This window comes from Phyllostomus discolor, chromosome 4, assembly GCF_004126475.2.
Source record: "Phyllostomus discolor isolate MPI-MPIP mPhyDis1 chromosome 4, mPhyDis1.pri.v3, whole genome shotgun sequence".
Classification (NCBI taxonomy): domain Eukaryota; kingdom Metazoa; phylum Chordata; class Mammalia; order Chiroptera; family Phyllostomidae; genus Phyllostomus; species Phyllostomus discolor.
Genome location: NC_040906.2, coordinates 123664767 through 123686152, shown reverse-complemented (window position 1 = coordinate 123686152; position 21386 = coordinate 123664767). Strand labels below are relative to the sequence as shown.

The 21386-nt window shown below is 43.4% G+C and overlaps 1 protein-coding gene across 2 annotated transcripts in view; it reads left to right on the top strand.

Annotated features, from left to right (window-relative positions):
• The window catches only part of PKHD1 (PKHD1 ciliary IPT domain containing fibrocystin/polyductin), a 450921-nt gene that overhangs the window by 19162 nt on the left and 410373 nt on the right, over positions 1-21386 (top strand). For both annotated transcript variants that reach the window (XM_036024228.1, XM_028510816.2), the window contains 12 exons: positions 534-635; positions 1684-1779; positions 4609-4750; positions 7545-7659; positions 8664-8942; positions 10132-10221; positions 10306-10396; positions 11851-11993; positions 13417-13547; positions 14327-14502; positions 17270-17408; positions 19308-19435. In XM_036024228.1, coding sequence (XP_035880121.1) covers positions 534-635; positions 1684-1779; positions 4609-4750; positions 7545-7659; positions 8664-8942; positions 10132-10221; positions 10306-10396; positions 11851-11993; positions 13417-13547; positions 14327-14502; positions 17270-17408; positions 19308-19435 — 1632 coding nt within the window. The remainder of the gene's footprint in view (positions 1-533; positions 636-1683; positions 1780-4608; positions 4751-7544; positions 7660-8663; positions 8943-10131; positions 10222-10305; positions 10397-11850; positions 11994-13416; positions 13548-14326; positions 14503-17269; positions 17409-19307; positions 19436-21386) is intronic.

Here is a 21386-nt window from a genome sequence, read left to right as displayed (position 1 = left end):
ATCAGGAGGCAGCAGGAGAGAACTGGGTGTGAGGAGGTGAGAGTGGGGCGATGGGGTGGGAAGCGTGCAGCGTGGGGAGGAGTGCAAGGGTGCTGAGGACAGTGGGATTCATTCTTTTGCTCAGAGCACATTGCAGACTCATGTGGATAAATTGAGGCCTTGCCTGGTGCATTCAAACTTGATTCCTGCATAAAGTAAAACCTCCTGTTCTGTGACTTGTAAATAGAGACCTCAAGGTCAGAAGACAGATTTCCCGAGAAAGTATAATGGTGTGTAGGTATTTTTTCTGACAGCTTTTTCCTTTCCTTTCAAATAATAATTCTATATAATATATATTATTATACATATTGTTATATGTTAGTCCTTTTTCATTATATGCATTTTAAATGACTTACTGTAAAAATTTTCAACTGTTGCTTAGTATTAGAAAGTTAAGGTAAGAAATAAATTATTGATAGTTTCTATTATTATATTATTATCTGGGTCACATTCAGGTCTATATTTGGAAGCTTACCTTTTTTTTTCTTTTGCAGAAATACTCTCTGTGTTTCCAGAAACTGGGAGCCTTGGGGGAAGAACAGACATCACAATTACAGGAGACTTCTTTGACATTCCTGTCCAGGTTACCATTGCAGGTAACTAAGTTGAAATGGCTGAAAATAGTTTAGTTTTAAATGCTGTAAGACAGCAGTTCCCAACCTTTTTGTCACCTGGGACCAGTTTCGTGGAAGACTATTTTTCCACAGACCAGGGGGTGGGGAGATGGTTTTGGGATGATTCAAGCACATTATATTCAGGCTCACCTCCTGCTGTGTGGCCCAGACTGTTACTGGTACTGGTAACTGGCTTGGACTGGTACTGGTCCAAAGCCTGAAAGTTGGGGACTCCTGCTGTAGGAGATTATGTGTCTCTTATGGTGTGGAGAGGGTTGGGGAAAGCAATCTCTGTCTTTTCTGACTCAGTGTGCCACCCTGCTCTCAGGTGTTTTACCTGTGCCCGGTTAAGACCAGGCGGGATTGTGGTCCGGCAGCTCTGCAAACACAGAATGGCAGTGGGATGTCCTTCAGACACACAGTTCATGGGCAGTTCCCTTGGTCTCCCGTGGGAGTGGGGAGAAGGGAAAAGCACAGCTGCCTCTTCACAGACGTCTGCTCTTACTGACAGACAATCCATCTCCCCCCTTAGCCCTCTCTGTGTGGACAAGCTGGAATGGGCAGGCAATTGCTCTGTTGATTCTGTTGGAATGCCCCTATGGCAAATACTTTTGTGGAACCTATCTGAACCTTTTGTTCTGCCAGGTGCGATGCTCCTGTAGTTGGCAACACCAAGGAGGCAGGAACATGTCCTCACTCTCTCGCGGTCACACTTGCCCTCCCAAACTCAGCTGAGTGGTTCAGTGCACCTTCCGTGGGTGGCATTGCATTGCATTGCTTTCCTGCTGGTTTTATAAGGGGCACTGCGCTCTGTGCCCTCCCTTTCCTGGCCTCCTTCAGTTTGGGTGACAACTTTTGCTCTACTGTTTACATTCAGCCCTTTGCCTCAGAATAAGAGCTTGTCAACGTCAGTGTGGTCCTGTTGTCTTGCCATCAAATTTATATACCCACATCTATATTTCTATCTGTATCTATATCTACATCCATATCTATATCTACATCTCTGTCTAATTTTAAAAATTCTCCTCAGGCATTCCATGTGATGTCAGACACGTGTCTCCCAGGAAGATTAAGTGCACCACCAGGGCTCCACGAGAAGGTGCAAGGCTCACTGCTCCTCAGGCAGGTAATGAAGTCACCAGGGCTGTTCAATGACCTCTGGTTATGGTTTAACCATGGTGGGCTTGGAAGTGGAAGCGAAAGTGTTGGCATTCTGTCTCAGCTGTGACTGCTTAGGTCAGTGAGCTCTGGGGCCATGACATCACTGTCAGGGCTTTCATTTCAGAGTGGCTCTTAGCTTAATTCCAATGCTCATTGACACTGCACTGCTAGCGTCAGCCAGATGAGTGGCCAGTGGGGTTCAGTGGAGACCATGATCCTGGAAGCATAACTTCAGTCGAGACATTGTTATGTGGGAGCATTAGAGCCTGCTCATCACAACAGCCAAGGCCAGAGAGTGGAGCACAAGGGGGTGCAATGTTGCTTCTTCTTCCCTGATGCACCTATCCACTACTTGATGAGTAGGGGTGTATTGTGATGTCGCCACCAGTTTATGGCCAGAGTGGGAGGAGATGGAGAAGGCAAGGCTCTACTTGTCCATCTCTGTGCAGAACTTCCACCTCATGGCTGCAAACTGAAAGTACACCAGTGGCACACTTTTCTGGTAAGCATTAGAATGGAAGGCTCAGTGTAGTTAGGCAGAAGGGCAGTTGGCGTGTTACGTAGCACAGAGCCACAAGCTGCAAGTTGCATTCCTCACCTGCCCCATAAGGGCAGACTTCATGGTTAAACTACAGGCACTGAACTCAACTCCAGAAGCTCAGCACTTAGGAGGGAAGTAACCCAGCAGGGTGGAGAAACCTCTCTAAAAAAAGGCCATTCCTGTGTGAAATGCATGCAAAGCTTTGGCCCAGCACATCCTCCAGGCCCCAGAGCTGCAGTGTTTACTTAGGAAAGCTCCCATCCAAGGAAGCTATTGAAGCAAGTGGTGGGGACAATGTGTGTTTCTTGTGTCAGGAAGTGGAGAACTGCCCCCTCTTTGAGGGGTTCCTGCTTTAGCTGCTTAGTTAGTGGTAGGATCATTTCCCAAATGCAGTAGCTTTTGAGTGTTAACAAGGCCCTTTATAAAGACACTTGGAAATTGCTTCTATAGAAGAGCAAATTGTTATGTTATGCAGTGGTTCTCAATGGTCTCCGGGGTACATTTGGCGACATGCAGTATTAAAGCTGGGAAAGTGGTGGTGCTGCTGGCCTCTAGTGGCTGGAGTACAGAGGTGCCTCTAAACATCCTTCAATGCATAGGACAGGCGCCCCACAGTTACCCCACCCAGAGGTCAACGGTAATGAGCTTCAGAAACCTCAAGTAATGTATTCAAATGTGCTCTTATTTTTCTGCCTATTGCTTATCTACTTCTCCTTTTAAAAATTAATGAGGATTAGGTTCCTGTTAAAGGTGAGATCATATGGTATTTGTCTTTCATCTCCTGGCTTATTTCTCTTAGCATAATGCTTTCCATTTCCATCAATGCTGTTGCAAAGGGTAGGATTTCCTTCTTTCTTTCTGCTGCATAGAATTCCATTGTGTAAATGTACTATAGTTTTTCTATCCATTCTTTTACTGATGGGCACCTAGGTTGCTTCCAACACTTGGCTATTGTAAATTGTGCTGCTATGAACATTGGAGTGCATAGGTTCTTTTGGATTGGTGTTTCAAGGCTCTTAGGATATAATCCTAGCAGTGCAAAATGTAACCAAAGACACTGAAATAGAAAACAGGCTGCCAGTGACCAGAGGGGAGAGGAGAGGGAATTTCAGGAGAAAAGGGGAAGGGTTTGCAGGAACAAGTATAAAGGACACATGAACAAAAACAAGGGATGGGTGAAAATGGGAGGGAGGTGGGAGGGCTGGGGGGTGGGCTGGGATGGGAGTATAAGGCATAAAACTGTACTTGAACAACTAAAATAAAAAAAATTAATGAGGAATAATAGTAGTTTAAAATAATAATAATTACCCTAGCTGTCCTTTGTTGAGTACTTAGTATATTTTAGGCTCTTTGTAGATATAGTTCAAGCTCCTTTTTTCTTTTCTTTTTTTTTTTGTTTACCAGAATTGTCAAATTGACTCAATTTTTTCCCAGCTTTATTGAGATATAATTGACATATAATGTAAGCTCCCTTGGTCTTTTCTGCATTATTTCTATTTATTATTGGCTCCATGTATGAGAAAATGAAGGCATTAAGAAATTTGCTCAAAGCTACACATTTGGTAAGTGACAAAGCTGGAATCTGAACCCACAAATATATGACTCCAGATCTTTTACCCTCAATCCAAGTTGTAACCAATACAGATTGCACATGTGCCTTTAGTCTCCGGGTTTGCTTAATATAAAACACAAATTAAGAAGTACAACACAATTGGAAATGTCACGTTATAGCTGCATGTCACTTAATTTGTTCTATGCTGAGGTCCACAACCTGAGGCCAGTTTTGTGGGGAACAGAGGATTTTAAGGAATAGAACTCAACTCCCAGGCTGAACTGGGCCTTAAAAGATGCTGAGGTCTACTCCTCAACAATCAAGTCTGACCACACCGTCTCTTTTCCTCAGCCACAGCATTTGTTCACGTTTTCTCTAGGACTTGGTGATTCTCTTCTCCAGACACTCCCATCAGAAAGGGCTCCCTACTCTTCTCTGTTGCTCTGAAAATATTTCCCCTTACCATTCCTTATCCAGTCCCTCTTTCCAAGAGGCTCAGTCCTACACCAAACACATTTCCTGCTTTCCAGAACATTTGTGTCATCTACAGAACCTCTTACATGACTTTTCCATCTGGGTCTCAGTTGACTCGGCTTTCTAGTCAGTGCCTGGTCATCTTGGCTCTGTTGTCTAAAGCCAAGTAATTCCTCAAATTGGGGACGAATGCTCTCTGGTGTTCATGAAGCACGTATGTTTTGCAGGCAATCGGGGGCTTCTTTTTGAAGTTGGAGATGCCGCTGAGGGCTTGGACCTGACTGAAGCCACCCCTGGGTACAGGTGGCAGCTTGTCCCTAATGCCAGTTCTCCATTTGGATTTTGGTCAAAGGAGGGGCAGCCTTTCAGGTATGTTGTACAAGAAGTGGGAGTCCATTTCAAAAGCATCGTTAGTGGCCTCGGTGAGGCTAAAAGACAGGAAGTAAGCAATGAGATTTTCAGGGTAAAATGTGTCACGCCCACCAATTTCATGACCACAGAGTTGGACCATGGTTATTCCCCAGTGGTAGTCATGCTGGCGCACCACAGGCCCTTTATAGGTGCATGCTACAGCTTGATCAGTAGGTGAATTTCATACTTCATACAACTTAGTTTATAATCTGGTTTGGAGATGACTATCAATTGGAATATTGAGCTGCGTAGGCTTAGGAACTTAAAAGAGGGCAGGGTAAAACTTGCCACAGGTATGTGGTTAAGAGGTGAAACTCATGTTTGGATGATGCCAGAGAAAGAAGCAAGCATTTGCCCTTTGGCCATATGAGGGAGCACAGGTTGGGCAGTGAACAGTTCTGCTGGAAAAGTGACCAGTGTCCAAAGTCAGCCTAATGGCTGGTGTACAGCAGGGGAAGCTACTGTGGCCTCTGTGAGACACTGTTTTTGATAGCAGTGGTTGCAATATGATTATGTTGTTTTGAGTCCTTTTAATCCCTTCAAGGATATTGCCCAAATTTCTAGCTCTCTAAAGTGGGCTTAAAAGTACAAAAAATTGAGAATTTCTTAGACATACTGTTTCCTTAATGTCCTCTAAGTGTATGTATATATAGAGAGGCATAGATCCTTGACTGGGTGATCCTTGACTCATTTGAGAGAGGTTGGTCCCAACCCTGAGTGTGAATTCCAGCCATTCTGTGAGCTCCTTCAACGATCTGGCCATATTAAATTTTAATTTGGCTATGGAATGAAAACTTTTGTTCCCTGATCAGGGGATTTCAGACATTGAAGAAGCCAAGTAGGGAAGGAAGTCTGTGAACTAAACCAAGTTTCTATTATCCTGGAATTACTAACTAGGCACTTAACCACCAATATATGGCTTTAAAGTGGCAATAATTTGTGGTCCCTTATGGCACCTAATCGTGCGCCTTTATGATCGTTTTTGAGGACCATCAGTAATGTACAAAGGAAAACCTTTCAGCTAATATTCAGTGTGTGCGGGGTGGTAAGGAGAGAGTCAAACCACCTCCACAGACCAAAGAGCCTTGTGTTATATGGATGAACTGTAGGGTGAGTCTCTTTAGCTGCCATTTTGAAGAGCCATAAACCAGAGAGTAACTCTTTCCATTCTCCGTCATTCATTACTTTAAAATTCAAAAATTTTAAATTGAATATTGGAGTATTTGTTAATTGATATTAATTATATTGATGGACCTTTAAAATTGTTACTTTAAAAACTATTTCAGAAAATGTTTTGGATTTTTATTGGCATAGTTTAATAACTTTTTTAGCTACATCTGTCTTTGATACTAGGTCACTAGCATTTGTACTAAACATTTAAAAATATATAGTCACATTTTTAAATGTTTTGTAACATTGTAATCTTCTTCAAAGTTGCAGGTTGCATATTTTAATATGAAATTGTCAGCATGTTCAATGGGCTTTTCTCTGTTGACCATAATCTTTTTAATTGGAAATAAAAAAGACTCTCAGCAGGTGTTGAGGTATCTGATCAGCTCAGAGCAAATACTTTTTGTGTGTATGTGAAATATTATTTAATTAGTAAACCCGCAAACAATTAAAAATGACTTACTGACCACCTACATTAAATACAACATTGTGCTCAGCATTGTGAGGGTCAGAAGGTCTAGAACAAGGTCATCATCCTTGAGGAGTGACTACCCTTGCAGTGCGCATGTACGGCCACAAGGCAAGGTGAGACAGCAGCATTACTGAGGTTCTTCATGTATCCAAGGGTGTCCCCTGATCTTTTTATTTAATTCAACTGATACATATTGAGTGACTACTATGTCCCAGGCCTTCTAAGGTAAATGACTTCATGAGATACAACAGCTAAGGAAATACTTATCAAGCTAGTTTGCAGATGAGGAACAATAGTCTCCAATAGGTAGAGTGGTTTTTCTAATGTGGTGCAATTATCAAGTGGCAGAACCAAGTTCTGAATTTTTCTGACTTCAAGGCTTGTGATATCTAAGGCCACCTTTCTGTGCCACAGTATGGCCCATGTTCTTTCCCCATGGGAATGGGAATGTGGTATTTCAATGAGGACAAAGCAGCATTGTGAAACCTCATATATGCAAAGACCTGCTTCTATGAAGTTAATGTCTGCATGAAGGACAGAAAAGAGAGAGAAGTCTCCCCTGATACCATTAGGGACCATTTCAGGTCTATCACTCAACTCCTCATAAAGAATGGCACAGTGTTGTTGAGAGGTCAAGTACGATTATTTGGCAGGAAACATACTAGCTAATATATGATTATTTGCATACGCCAACAGCCACACAGGCTGAATGGAAAGAGGCTAATGTCTGACATCAGCCATAGTGGTAATGGCTTGCAAGGTATGACTGTGTTAGAAAAAGGACACAAGGATCAAGTCAGAGCCCTTCATATCTAATAATTAGAATAACACTCAGTATTGACTGAATTCCTATCAAGGACCAGACCCTGCGCTGGCTGTGTGAGGTAGGTTCTCAGCTAAGCCGAGGACTGCCCTGTGTGGGCCACAACTTCCCCAGAGAGGACGTGCTGCAGCAGGAGCTGTGCTGGTGTGAAGAGATGGGCTGTGCTGAGGAGACTAGCTGGGTGCCACAGCTGCTCCCAGAGTTTTCCGGGTCAGTCATATGGCACAAAAGCCAGTGACTTGGACCTCGGTTGCTCTGGCTTGACTTGGTGCTCCTCTGCTTTACAGAGCACGGCTCAGTGGGTTCTTTGTGGCCCCGGAGACAAACAATTACACTTTCTGGATCCAGGCAGACGGCCCAGCTTCCTTGCATTTCAGTCGATCAGAGGACCCCAGGGCCAAGGTATTTGCCTTCTTCTCATTTCCTTTTCCTTGTCCCCAGTCCTTCACTTATAAAAAATAAGTAAGTAAATAAAAATGAAAACTATCATGTTCCACAAATAATTGTAACACGCAATTAGGCAACCAGGAATCTCAATATATATATATTCTTTTTGTGGGGGGGGGGGGTTACTACAAATTTTTAAAATTGAGGTATAATTGACATGCTTTTGATTGTTGAAAAAGAATTTGGGTGAATATGTTGGCACCTACTATTTATTGAGCATGTAGTGTAAACTGGGCATTATGCTACATTTTTAATATACCTAGTCTCTAATTTTCACAGCATTTTTGTGAGCTGTGCATATTTATTTCTGTTTTCCAGATAAGGAATTTGGTATTTTGAAGGGTTATGTGGCCAAGCCAGGGCCACTTGGATAATAAGAGACACACAGTATTTACAATTCAAACCCAAGTTTCTCTGACTCCAAAGCTTGTACCTTGTTCACCAATTTTGGGTAGGGATGTAGTCAGTCACAGGATGTGGGAATTTCCTGATCAGTATTGAAGGATAAGAAAAGATGATTTGAACAAATAGCCCAATTCACTAGTGCTGTTGACAAAGAACCCAAACATCTTTCTTCAAATTATTAATATACTTCTATTGGATTGTTTTGCTAGTTGGTTAGAGGAACATGATGGATTTTGATGTGATCAGTTATTCTAGATTTCTCGAAGAGCTTAATATTACCTTATCTGCAGCATCATGTAAACCTAGCGCTTCTGGTTGGCTGTTTTTGCTCTATGTGTGGCCCATCCAGCCTCATCTGAATACTATTCAACTGAGAAAGAGAGAGAGAAGGGGTAGAAAAACATAAGTTAAACAACCACAGGACCGAGTGTGACCAGGCTAACTTGTTGGAAAAGGCAGATCAGTCCTTGTTAATAGCTGCCCAGGCACTGCTGTTTGAGAAAGACATGCTCAGAAACTGTAGCATTGATTGTGATATGTTTATTGGGACACAGGTGAAGGTGGCCTCCATCAGGGTGGGCACTACTGACTGGTTTGACTCCTGGGAGCAGAATGGGAATGAAGGGACTTGGCAACAGAAGACCCCCAAGTTGGAGCTGCTCGGGGGAACCAGGTACTACCTGGAGGCAGAGCAGTGTGGGAAAGCCCCCAGCAGGGGGATGAAAATTGGCGTCCAGATCCACAATACCTGGCTGAATCCTGATGTGGTCAGCACTTACCTCCGGGAGAAGCATCAGATCCGAGTCCATGCTCAGAGACTTCCGGAGATCCAGGTCTGCATCCCCTCCCAGTCCCACAGGGTCAGGTTCAGGGGCTAAATTCTGGAAGGGTACAGTGTTGCCTAGTGGGAGGATCACTAGTTGGGAGCCAGAAAATTTGAGTTGTAATTATCACTCTGCTGACAACGAAATAGGATATCTATTCTATAATGCTGTGGGGACTTTATGGTTTCGAATCTTACATTTAAGTCTTTAATCCATTTTGAGTTTATTCTTGAATATGGTATAAGAAGATGGTCTGGTTTCATTTCTTTCTTCTTTTTTAAAATTAAATATGTGTTTAATTTTCCCAGCATCATTTATTAAATAGATTGTCTTTAAAAAAAAGATAAATAAAAATGCAAAGTCTTCTCATTGAGATGACTTTATTCATGGGCTTAGTTTTACAGATTTAAGGTTCAGGTAAATATTCTTTTGGAAACCTACTCCCTAAAGAAGAGATAAGGTCCACCAAACACCCACAACTTTGTGTGTGTGCTAAAGTGTATACACACACAAGGTTTCATAGCCTTTTCACTGTGCACATCTTGTTTCCCAATGTGCTGTGTTTTCTAAGTCTACTTTTAAAGGTCAAGGCCTTTGGGTCTCTCAGTCGTGACCCACATTTTTGTTAAACAATTTTGGTGTATTTTTGTTGTTCAATTTTTGGTGTACAATGATGGGTCAGTATGGACTTGCTTTTTATGCTTAGAGTCTAATAGAAAAAAGTGTATACAAATAGCCACAGGAAGAAGTAGAAAACAACAAGTGATATAAGATGTAGGTCTCACTCCCTGACAAAAGTGTAAGGGGCCTGGCCAGGAATGTACTGGAAGCCAAGCAGAGACTGAATATGCCTCTGAGAGGGTAACATGCCATGTGGCTGTTTCTGCCTACAGGGTCACACCCGGGAGAGGGTTCTTGGTGAGAAGGGCTGAAAGCGGGCCATTCAGGGGCAACATTTGTCTCACATGCTGAAGAAAAGGGGGGGGCATAGATAAATAGAGACACAGACATGTACATTGTTCCAAGGTGAGTTTTCATTGGGTGGTATCACTTGTGTTCTCTACATAGTTCTAGATGATAGTTTAAAAAAAGTGAAATTTTAAATAGAAAAAATAGCAAGCCAAAGAAGTATGTTCTTAGATGATCTCTTAGGCTTAATTAGCATACATCATGTAGTCCTGTTACACTTGACTTTTAGATGCTGACTGTGTCTGGGACAGGGGACTTCTTCCTGACTTGGGATGACGTGTCTAGCCCACCAATCTCTACAAATGCCACAGCCCAGCAGGTGGGGACCTCCTTCAGGTAACAAGAGGCGGGGGTGGTCTTCCTGCCCATGCTATGAACTCCTGGTAGTTTTTCTTTTCAACAGATTCAAACAGCCATTGAGGAGTTACTTGCAGTCAAATGCCAGCTGGAACCCCTTTCAGCTAACACCCTACTTCGACTTGGATTTGAACAAGGTGCTGTCCCTGGTTTGACAAATTCTGACCCTCTTCTCCATCATTGTCTATTCTCTCTCTCTTTTTTATGTAAAATGGGAACAATCTTCATTTCCTATCCAAGGTGCTAACACAGTCAAATGAAGATATGGAAACTGGATTTAGACACTGAGTGGCCAAGGGAGTGGCTACTTGCTTGGGAAGGAGCTGCTTGGCGTGGCTGTCCTCCTTGGCTGTCGGCTTAGACACCAAGGATGCGGGCAGTTAGAGTTAAGGAATTCTATCTCAGGCCACACAGCGGTAAAAGAGCAAAAGGTATAGGTGGGAAGCGGCAAAACAGTACAAATCTTGACTAAAGGAATTATTGCATAAAACAGTAATCTTAACAAATTATAAAAATGAGAGGGTATATTTTTAAAACACCAAGGTGAACTAAGTTACAGTTGACACTCCTTGCCTTTTTCCTAGTCTGCAGTTTTCTGTGTTGTGGTACATGTAGAAAATGGTAACACAGTAGTCCCCTTATCCAAAACTCCCGGTGAATGCATGAAACTCTGGCTATACCATGTTTTTCCCTAAACATATGTAGCAATGATAAAGTTCAATTTACAGTTTAAGCAAGGAAGAGATTGACAGTAATAACTAATAATAAAGTAGATCAATTATAATAACATATTATAATAAAAGTTATATGAATGGGGTGTCTCTTTCTCAAAACATCTTACTATCCTGTCCTCACTCTTACTCTTTTTGTGTTGATGCAAGATGATAAAATGCCCATGTGATAGATGAAGTGAGGTGAATAATGCATGCATTATGATAAAACATTAGGCCACTACTGACTGCATTCATACTCAGCAAGCACTTTCCATCCTCTCTTTGGCGTATCTGAACTGCCGGCATCACTACTCTTGCACTTTGGTGCCATTACTAAGTAAAATAGGGTTACCTACACACAAGCACTATGGTACCATGACAGTGGATCTGATAGCCCAGAGGGCTACTGAGTGACTGACTATGGGGTGGGGAGTGTCTACTATGGTGTGGAGACGCTGCACAAAGGGATGAGTCACCCCTTACAAGGGGCAGCAAGAGATTTCACCACGTTACTCAGAGCAGCATGAAATCTAAAACTTATGAGTTGTTGATTTCTGGAATTTTTCATCTAATAATTTCAGGCCATTGTTAACTGCCTATATCTAAAACTGTGGGAAGCGAAACCATGGTAACAGAGGACTGCTGTGTATTTTTGATGCTCCAGGGCAGACAGAATGAAGTTTTCATAGCTGGAACCTTCACACTGGGGGCTGCCGGGCAGCCTGGGCCCTGCCCAGCTTGTCCAAGGGCTGGGGGGCCAATATCACAGTGAACCCATAACTGGTTCCCTCTCTACACGTGTTGGGAAGCTTGGCCTATTTAAATAGGTAGACATTAATGTCTACCCTGTCTCTTAATTTTATTTGAACTGCATTCAGGCCCAGAAGGTTCCAGCTTTGATGGGGACCTCACCAGTGGGACAGAGCCCTTCTGTGGGAGGTTCAGCCTCCATCAGCCTCGACACCTTGTCCTAAGGCCCCCAGCTGCCCAGAAAAGCTACCGGCTGGATCAGTACACACACGTAAGTGGCAGCCCTCATGCTTCCAGGTGAGGTGGGTAGGGAAGGATTGGTGTTACTCTCAGGGGTTGAGACGGAGAAACAGAAGCACAAAAGAGTAATGGCTGTGATGTGTCCAAAGTGTTTTGGGCTGAAGTTCTGGGCTTCTTAAATGCTGTTTCAGGTGTGAACAGACACCTCCAGTCCTCCATTAGCTACTTGTCACATAGAAATGCCTTCGTATTAGCTATGAGATCTATGACAGGTTTTACTTTCATATATGGGGTGGGCAAAAGTAGGTTTACAGTTGTGACTACATAAAACAGTTTATTTTTATATTATTATTTATAAACTGTTGTATTATTTTCCATACCAACAACTGTAAATCTACTTTTTCCTGCCCTGTATATTCTTCGCTCTTTAGGTGGAAGTGCAGATTCTGTAGTCATATTCTCTGGGTTTGCATTTTGACTCTGTTCCGTGTGCCCTCTGTGTGTTACTTCAGTTTACTCACCTGAAAAGTGGGTCCTAATGTTGTCTACCTCTCAGGATTTTGGTGAAGATTCAATGGGGTAATCCAGTCAAGTGCCTGTGCAGTGGTTAGGACTCAACTGAAGATAGTTATTGCTATTTATTATAGTTAGTGTTATTGTTGATGGGTTGGCTGGCACATCTCTTTAACCCCTTTTACACCCTTTGTGTCGATAGCTCTGCCATCTTTCACAGAAGAGTGCAACTCATTTGCTGTCCGGGGCCCAGAGTGAGGCTCGCTGGGGTGGCTGAGCCCATGGTGGTGGTTTCAGGTCCCTCCCCAGTTGAACGGATTAGGAGCCAGGACTAAGTGATTCAGGCTGGGGCACTGCTCATTTCCCAGTATTTCTCATATAGCAGAGGCTCCCAGTGGGCAAATTTTGCCTCCTAGGGGAGAGCTGGCAATTTATGGGGGCATTTTTGGTGGTCACATTGGGTAAGTGGTACTGGTACCCACTGGGTAAGTTCCAGGGATGTTACTAAACATCTACAATGCACTGAACAGCCCCCTCACAGGAAAAAAGTATCCAATCCAAAATGTCAAAAGTGCTGAAGTAAAACATATTCTGCTCTGAAGACTGTTTGAGCCAAACAATTTTACTTAATTCAGAGTTAGAAACCAAGGATGGTGGGGAATTCTTAGAGTTCAGAAACAAAAATTTGCTAATTGAGATACTCTAAAATTATCATTGCCAAACACAGTGGTAGGCATTTACTAACCTCTCTTGGACAATAACAATTCACTGTACCAACTTCTCTGGTCAGCTAGACCAGTAAGCTCCAGAGGGCAGGAACGAGGCTGACTCTTCCACAGCAAGAGGCAGGGTTGTGGGGAGGTGGACTCTCCTTACTGCACTTTGTTCGAATGGCTGCTTCTTGCACTAATAGAGCTGGAACCCTTATTTGTTGCCTGTAGTTGTGCATTTCATACAAAGGCCGTGTGAATAAGACCCTGAAGATGACCGTGTCCTTCACAACTGCTCTTCAAAACATCATTAAGAAGAACATTACCTGTGACTGGAAACTCATGGGGACCATTCCCGAAAGGTAGATAATCTGTAGGGAGGTGTGGTGGGAATTCTGCCAACTGGGATGATTAGCTCTCTCAGGACCAGTGGCCTACCTGAGGTACTGCCTGTTATATTTGAGACTCAGATACTAACCTGGGGTTCTGAACACAGAGGAGAAAAAATGGAGCCCAGAGAAGTTGGATTAAAAACAATTAGTTGTGAGAAATATACTACTTCCTAGAAGGAAACTGATATTTCTCACAGGGATAAAATCATAGAGTGTAACATTTGGAAGAGACTTTAGAGAGCATTCCTTGACATTATAGATGAGAAAAATGGGGGCCCAGAGAACCTGTGATTCACAAAAGTTCATTCAGTGAGTAAAGATGACTCTGGAATAAAATCCAAGCATCTTGATCCTTCAATTCAATGCTCTTTCCAGATAATCTCTTAAGAGTTTTGTAAGTGGTTGTAAACCTAAATCGTCCAGTAATGTACAGGAGCATTAATCTTCCTTGTCATTAGAGCCTACATATGATCTGTTTATGACAGACAATTACACTGTAATTTGAAAAAGCCGCTGACATTGAGAGCCATGAATGAATGATTGCTTTAAAATGTGGTTCACTGGTGTGACATCACAGCTGAGCCGAACCTGACTTGGATGTTTGTACTCAGGGCACACAGGACTGTTTGGGCGCTGGGGTTCATGGGGCTTCTCTCCTGGCTACACGGTCCTCAGGCTCCCGGGTCCCAGAACTAGGGTTCGAATGGGAGAGGACTGTAGGTGCACGCCCCTGCGTTCTTGTTTTTCAGTTGGCGGTTCACCTGTACTAACCTCTGGAAGGCTTGCCTGCATCACTCCTTGCATCTCCAGACGTCTCTGGCACACTCCCCAGTGCTGGTTCATCGAATTGACCTCTTCCCTCTGGTGCAGGAGATGGGTGTGTTCTATGTGGATGAAGTTATTATTGCGGACACAAACCTGACAGGTGATCATTGAATCTTCTCTCCTCCATGGACCTGTCCCTCAACTGCCAATTTTAAACTTTCTACGAGGGGCTGCAGTCCAGTTAGTGAAGGGGGAACAGGTGAGGTTCATCTTGCCTGCCTTGGTTCTAAAAAGAGGACGGGGTTGGTATTATGTGCCCCTGGACCCTATATTTTTCTAGCTAATTCCTCTTCCCCCCCCTATTCACTACAATGCTTGCTCTTGCTTTTGGTATTTGTGCTCTGCCCTGATTTTACTACTTTCTTGCTGAGAAGCCTTGGTTTCCTGATCCATAAAGTGGGCATACTGAAGTCCCTGCCTCATTGGGTTGCTGCAAAGATTAACTAGAGTATAGTGTAAAGCCCTCATCACAGGTCCTGAATATAGTTAAGTGCTCAATAAATATAAGCAATTATTATTACTATTAACATTATTATTACTGTTAGAATAGCAAGATTTCTTGATCTATCAGCTAATATCTATCAAAGAAAGTGCTGGAAGAACACAGAAATACCTACCCATGGAAATGGACTGAAGGGCTGACTTACAGCAGACTCAGTGAGAGTCAGAGGATAACGATGTTCTCATGAGAACGCCTCATCCTTCTTTCTGCTGATCTACATTCCTCCCTCTTGTCACTTAGAGCCCAGGCCTGTCCTCTTTCTCCACCAAGTCCTTTGGCCTCCCTTAGGCACAGCTATCTTACTGGGCTTTCTTGTCCACAGGTTTCAGGGACAAAGTGCTCATTAGGGGTCCTTCTGAGACTGGCCACCAGTGACACACACCTCGGGAAGGGAAGCCCACAGCCCATGCAGATGGTGCTGTGTGCTCCCAGGGCCTCCAGGCTTCCAAGTTCTGTTTACTTTCCATTTTCTGTTAAATCCCTGGGACTTTGGGGCTCAGATTTCCAGTTTTAAGTAGATTCTCTCTTTCTTCCTCCCAGAAGAAAAGGAGGAAGCAGTCATTTACATTTTGACTTACAAAATATGCAAGTGTTCAGTCTTTTGCTTATAAAATTGTGGAGCTGAGGGCAGAGGAGCTTGGGGGTGGGTAGCAAGAGGGCTCTCCTTCAGCCATGAAATGACATCATATTTGAATCCATCAAAATTCTGCCTCTTATATGTGTCGGTGGTTTAAGTGCTTTGAGGGCATCTGGGTCAGAGAGTCACTGCTTATTTTAAGCCCTTTTTAAGGTCCTGGCACGTAGAAAATAATATTCAGATGGCATGCTTGGATAACCACCTGAATTCTTGGTGCATAAGACCCTAAGCCAGGGCCTTTGGTGACCCTCAATTGCTACCCAGATTCCTGGAGGAGTGAGGGGTTCAACATTTCATACCCTTGAACTCACTGACTGGAAAACACAGAACTAAATAATAGGTGCCTTTTCCCTTTTTCTCTTTTCCCCCTTAAATGCCATCTTAAACCTCCAAGCTCTCCAAGTGCAACATCCAGAGCACTTTCTCCCTGCCCCCACCTCTCTGCCATCAAATGCTCTCCAGTACCTGGAACCATCTCAGAGTGCGGTGAGGAGGAAGCAGAGAGGGGGAGGGCAGAGGCAAGTAAGATTATTGGAGTGTCTTGTGTAAAACCACATTTCCTGCTTTGGCTAGTTCCCTTGCTAGCAACGACTTTGCTTTGAGGGTTATTTAATGGCAACACAAACGCTACACAATTGGGCTCAATATTCATAGTTAATTGTCTGACATTTATCTGATCAATTTAACACCTGATTATATTTTCTCATCAAATGTCCTCTGTGAAAGTTATTTTCATCTAGTGGCAGGCAGCATTTATTTCTCACTTTTTAGAACACCATGAGATAGCCCTACTGTCTCCACCCTATAGATGGGGACATGAAAGCTAAGAAGGGCTGAGTATCTCATCCCAAATCCCATAGCTGGGACGTAGGGGAGATTGGAATCCAGAGGTTGTTGATACCAAAGCCAAAACCTCAATCATCCATACCCAGCTGAGTGAATAAACATTTATTGAGCACCCATTCTATGCCTGGTGTTGTACTAGGCATTGGATACGCAAAGATGATCCCTTTACTGTCTGTTGTCTCAGTTGTACTGTCTTGGGAAGAAGCTATCTTTTACACAGTGCCTAGTCAAAGGGGGAAGTGAATTAAATTACGTGGTACTGGTCATTTAAATCCGCCATCTCACTAAACTCCCTGCCACACAGATTGGTCATGTCATGATTCCCATTTACAAATAAGAAAATGTCTGAGAGAGGTTAGGTTGATTAGCCAGATGGTAATTCAATAGAAGTGGAAAATCGGGATTTCGACAGTGGTCTGTCTGAACCCTGGCACTTTTTCTGCACATGTGCTTACTCTACACTATAGATAAACAGTAAGTACTCCTGGGATGTGCCTCATGTGTTTAGCATTCCTAAGGGGGATCAGCTGTACATTCCTGGAGTTGCCAGGGGCCTTAGAAAAGAAAGGAGGAAAGGTTGGCCAATCCACACTGTAATAGATTTTCTATGTAAGGGGTCCTCCTATGGCATAGGGAATGATGTTTTTTGGCTTAGGACTTTCTGAACTTTGCTGTGAATATTTGTCTTTTTATACCATGACCTTGCCTTTTTTTTCTTTGCCTCTAACTTTGCTCTTCATTCTGTAGATGGGAGGAATCTCAACTGAGTACTCAACTGAGTGTGCTGAGATCTAAGTAACTCAGCATCTCCAGCTGGGATTTTCCACACAGCTGGTGTTGCATCTTGAGTTATTTGATGATAATTGGACCATTGGTCTCTAGTTTCTCAGGCTGATTCTGGAACAGCTCGCCCAGGAGGGAATTTGGTGGAATTGCTCTCTGTGGTGGGATCCCCTCCGGTCTTCAATGTAACATCCTGGTTGGTGGGGTGCAGCTTGGAGCTCCCACTCATCACTGCAAGGTAGGGAACTGTCTTTGCTCACCTGTCCCTCTGTAGGATTGCTAGTTGGCCTTGGTGGATGCAAAGGTGGGACTTTTATTAGGAAAAGCCACCTGTCTGGTTGCTTAAAGCAATGCTTCTCAGTGTTAAGAATGCTGTATCAGATACCCGGAGCTCTTGTTAAAACGTAAATCACTGGGCCCTAAGCTTACCATCTTTAATTCAGTGGGTTTAGGGCAGGGTCTGAGAATTTGCATTGCTAATGGATATCCAGGCAAGGCTGATTTTACTGGTCTGGGAACTAGACTTTGAGAAACAGTTTCTAGTGAATTTATTTAAAAGTGGTGGTATGTTTATGCTGTTCATGTCCCTCATTCCACTCCTGATATATTAATCTTATTGGAATCTGAGGCTAACTCTGAGGAACAAAAGTAGCTATTTCTAAGAACTTACCACCAGATGGCACTAGAGCCCTATAAGCAATACTTCTTTGCTAATCAAAGCTTTCCAGCTGAGTTTACAAAGCAGTAACTAAAGATCAGGCTCCTCTAAGCTCCTAGGACATGTCTACGCTCTAATTCATTCTTTTCACTTTTCACTAAAACCCCAGTAGGATGGGAAACATTGAGATGCTCTGCCTTTAGATTTCTTTCCCTTCCCTCATCCCTTTCTTTTATATTTCAAAATTAGTTCTCAGAAACCATGCTCACACACAGTGTATTGATGTGAGGTGCAGAAAGCTTGACTTTGTGCTCTGCTTTTCCTTGACATGGTCCTCTGGGCAGGAGAGAAACGAAACCCATCAGAGAATGAAAGACAGAAAGGGTTTCTGTAGTGGAGAAGGAGCTGCCCCGTTAGCCAGCCTGCAGTCCTGTGCTTCCAACGTCAACATTATTAACTCTAAAATGATAGAGGCGAATTTAGGTTATTCTGGACAAGATCCGCACTCAGAGTAGTCCTCACTCAGAGTAGTCCTCACTCAGAGTAGTCCTCACAACCTTCTTTTCTAATTTTCCTCAAGTCCCTTAGCTCCTTCTGGAAGCCTCCAGCCCAGGTGAGACAGGACACCCTTCAGACCCGCCTCTCCGGGATTCACCCCCAACACAGCTAGTGACCCTCCGTGACTGCTTCTGCCTGGTTGTGCACATCCATACATAGTGCTTACTAATGCTATTGATAGAAATTAGACATGTTCATTGTTGAAAATTTGGAAAATATAGAAAAACATTTAGAAGAAGATAAAAATCACTCGATCTGTCTGCTCAGAGGTAACTTCTAGTTACATATTAGATAACTATTGGATCTGTATTCTGACCACTTTCCCCCCAGCAGTTTCTGTATTCATATAGACATGAATATATTTACTATAAACCTCTTATTGGGACCAAAAATAACATACTATATTTGTAACGTCCTTTTCACTAAGAGTAAAAATGGAAATTTACCCATTTCATTAAACATTCTTCTGAAATATAGTTTTTAATGCGTGAATGATAGTCCATCTTATGGTGTGTCACAGTTTATTTGACCCATTTATCGTGTTCAGAGCAGAATGAGGCAGTCAGTGTGTTTGCACACAGGTGTTAGAGAAGAGCTGCAGTAGCCTGGGTTCCAGCTGGAGATGCTGTAGGGAGAAGCATCTGTCACTGATGTTTCATTTGACTATGCAAATGTCGTGGAGAATACCACAGTCTCCTGCTCTGGGCCTAGAGCCCGGAGGCCCAGGGAAGGGGAAGGACAGCACTCTTAAAGGGTCCTAATATTAACACCATACTTTGCCTGTTGTCATGGGAAAGGGGTACCCGATATTTGGGGATTTGAGCTCATGGTCTGGGACCGCAGAAGACTAGTTGGTCTTTGAGAGGCAGTAGCACTCTGGAAGGTTACTGTGGGTAATGCTCAGTGTTTGCTGTGCTGCAGCCCTGTGCCCACTGACGGAGCAGAAGAAGGATCCAGGATGGTCCACGTGACAACACAGAGACTACAGAGAACAAGTCCACCTTTGGGAGGACACTTTCGCATCCAACTTTCTAATACAGTGATTCCTGGTAAAGAGGCAAATGGGGTGGGGGTGCAACACTTCTCATTTACATTTTTAGGGGCATTCCCAGGCCAGCAACATCCTGAGAGATCATCAGGCATGGTATAGTCTTAAGGTGATTTTATTTATTTTCCAGGGTTGGAAAATGACCTTATTAAAATTAAAGGTCTGGACAATAACAATAACATATTTTTGCTAATAAAATCCCAACCTTTTCGTTTTATAGATGTGGAAACTGAGTGGATTAGCTTCTTGGAGCTGTCAAAACAAATGACCACAAACTGGGTGGCTTGAAACAAGAGAAATTTATTCTCTCACAGTCTGGAGGCCAGAGGTCCAAAACCAAGTTGTTGGCCGGGCCACACTTCCTCCAGAGTCTCATGGGGAGAATCCATCTCCTGCCTCTGCCAGCATCTGGTGGCAGCCAGCATTCCTTAGCTGTGGCCACATTCCTTCAACCTCTGCCTCCATGGTCACATTGTCTCTGCCTCTTCTGCCTCAGAGCTCCCTCTGCCCCTCTCATGAGGATGCATATGATTGCATTTAGGGCCTGTCCTGATAATTCCAGATAAACTCTTCCCAAGATTCTTAACTTAACCACATCTTATACTATATATAAGGTAATATTCCTAGATTCTGGGGATTAGGGCATTGGCCTGTCTTCTTGAGAGCCACTCAGGTTTGCCCAGAGATCATTCAGGTAGTTGATGGCAATGTCCAGGTGTGAACTCAGGTCCCTGATTTGCAGGTCAGTCCTCTTCTCTATAGAGTTTCCTAGGCCAAGGCCATGGTAGCCATGGTTCTTCTGAATTAAACTCCATGGTGGCACCATATGCTATCGAGGATTGTAGTGATCATAACAAAGGTAGAAAGAGCTTTCTGATGCAATGAAAGTGGAATAGTTCCTAAATCTTCAGTAATACACACATTTCACAGAGGATGAGAATTAGACATGATTACAATATGGCATTTAGTTGGTATAAACATGAAATCAGAAAGGAGGCTCAGGAGATCTCAAGAGTGGCTGTATAACAATTGGCATATGGTCCAAAAGTCTTCTACCCTCCAGGCAGAAAGATGCTGGGCTTGCTTGCAAAGAATCTTCTGGAGTGGGAGGAATGGTGTGGTATTTTTACTCTAATAGGGCAACTTAGGGAAAGTGGATGGTACCCAGGCTATTGGAGCCTACTAGATGGGTGAATAAGTGCCAATGGTGCCCTGCCTCTGTGAAGTCCATCATTGCTGCCCTTATCATGAATGAGAAGCTGCAGCCCTAGTGCAGGGAGGCTCCTCCCACCACCACCTTCTATTGCTGATGTTGCCTCACATCATTGCCTGAAGAACAACTGGGGGAAGACAGCCCTAACCTGGCCTTTTGAAATGGTGATGACCTCAAATTATGTAAATGTAAAACAATCTTTTTGAAAAGGATGAGAATTTTGTTTGCATTTTAGAAATATGGTAGCACTTTATTAACACCCCAGGTATGGGTATTAAGAAGAAAGCTCTTGGATAGGTAGAACCTGGATTTTAATGGAAACTGGTCTCACTTGGTTGGCAAGCTTCTGAATCTCCTTGGGTTTCTTTTTCTTAATCTCTAAAGGAGGCATTAGGGTACCCAATGACCCACCTCACAGGGCTGTTGGGAGCAGCTAATGAAATGGAAACTTTTGGTACAGCATGAAACAGTGCAAACATAAGCAGGGCTTAAGCACAGAGTGTTTTTTCTCTATGGGGAGGTGGAATGAGGAAGCAGGTGGTTGGGCTTAAAGGAAATTCTAATAGAGAAACTGAAGTTAAATGCCAACATTCCTCAGCTGGGTTGGCTAAGTTTTATGGGTGTCAGCTGCTGTGTGCCTCCCTCACTCCCTGTGAAAGGTGGCCAACTTCTCTCTGTTCACAGAGCCAGCTACATTTTTCCTAGGGAACACCCAACATTTAATTAGACTTTCAGGAAT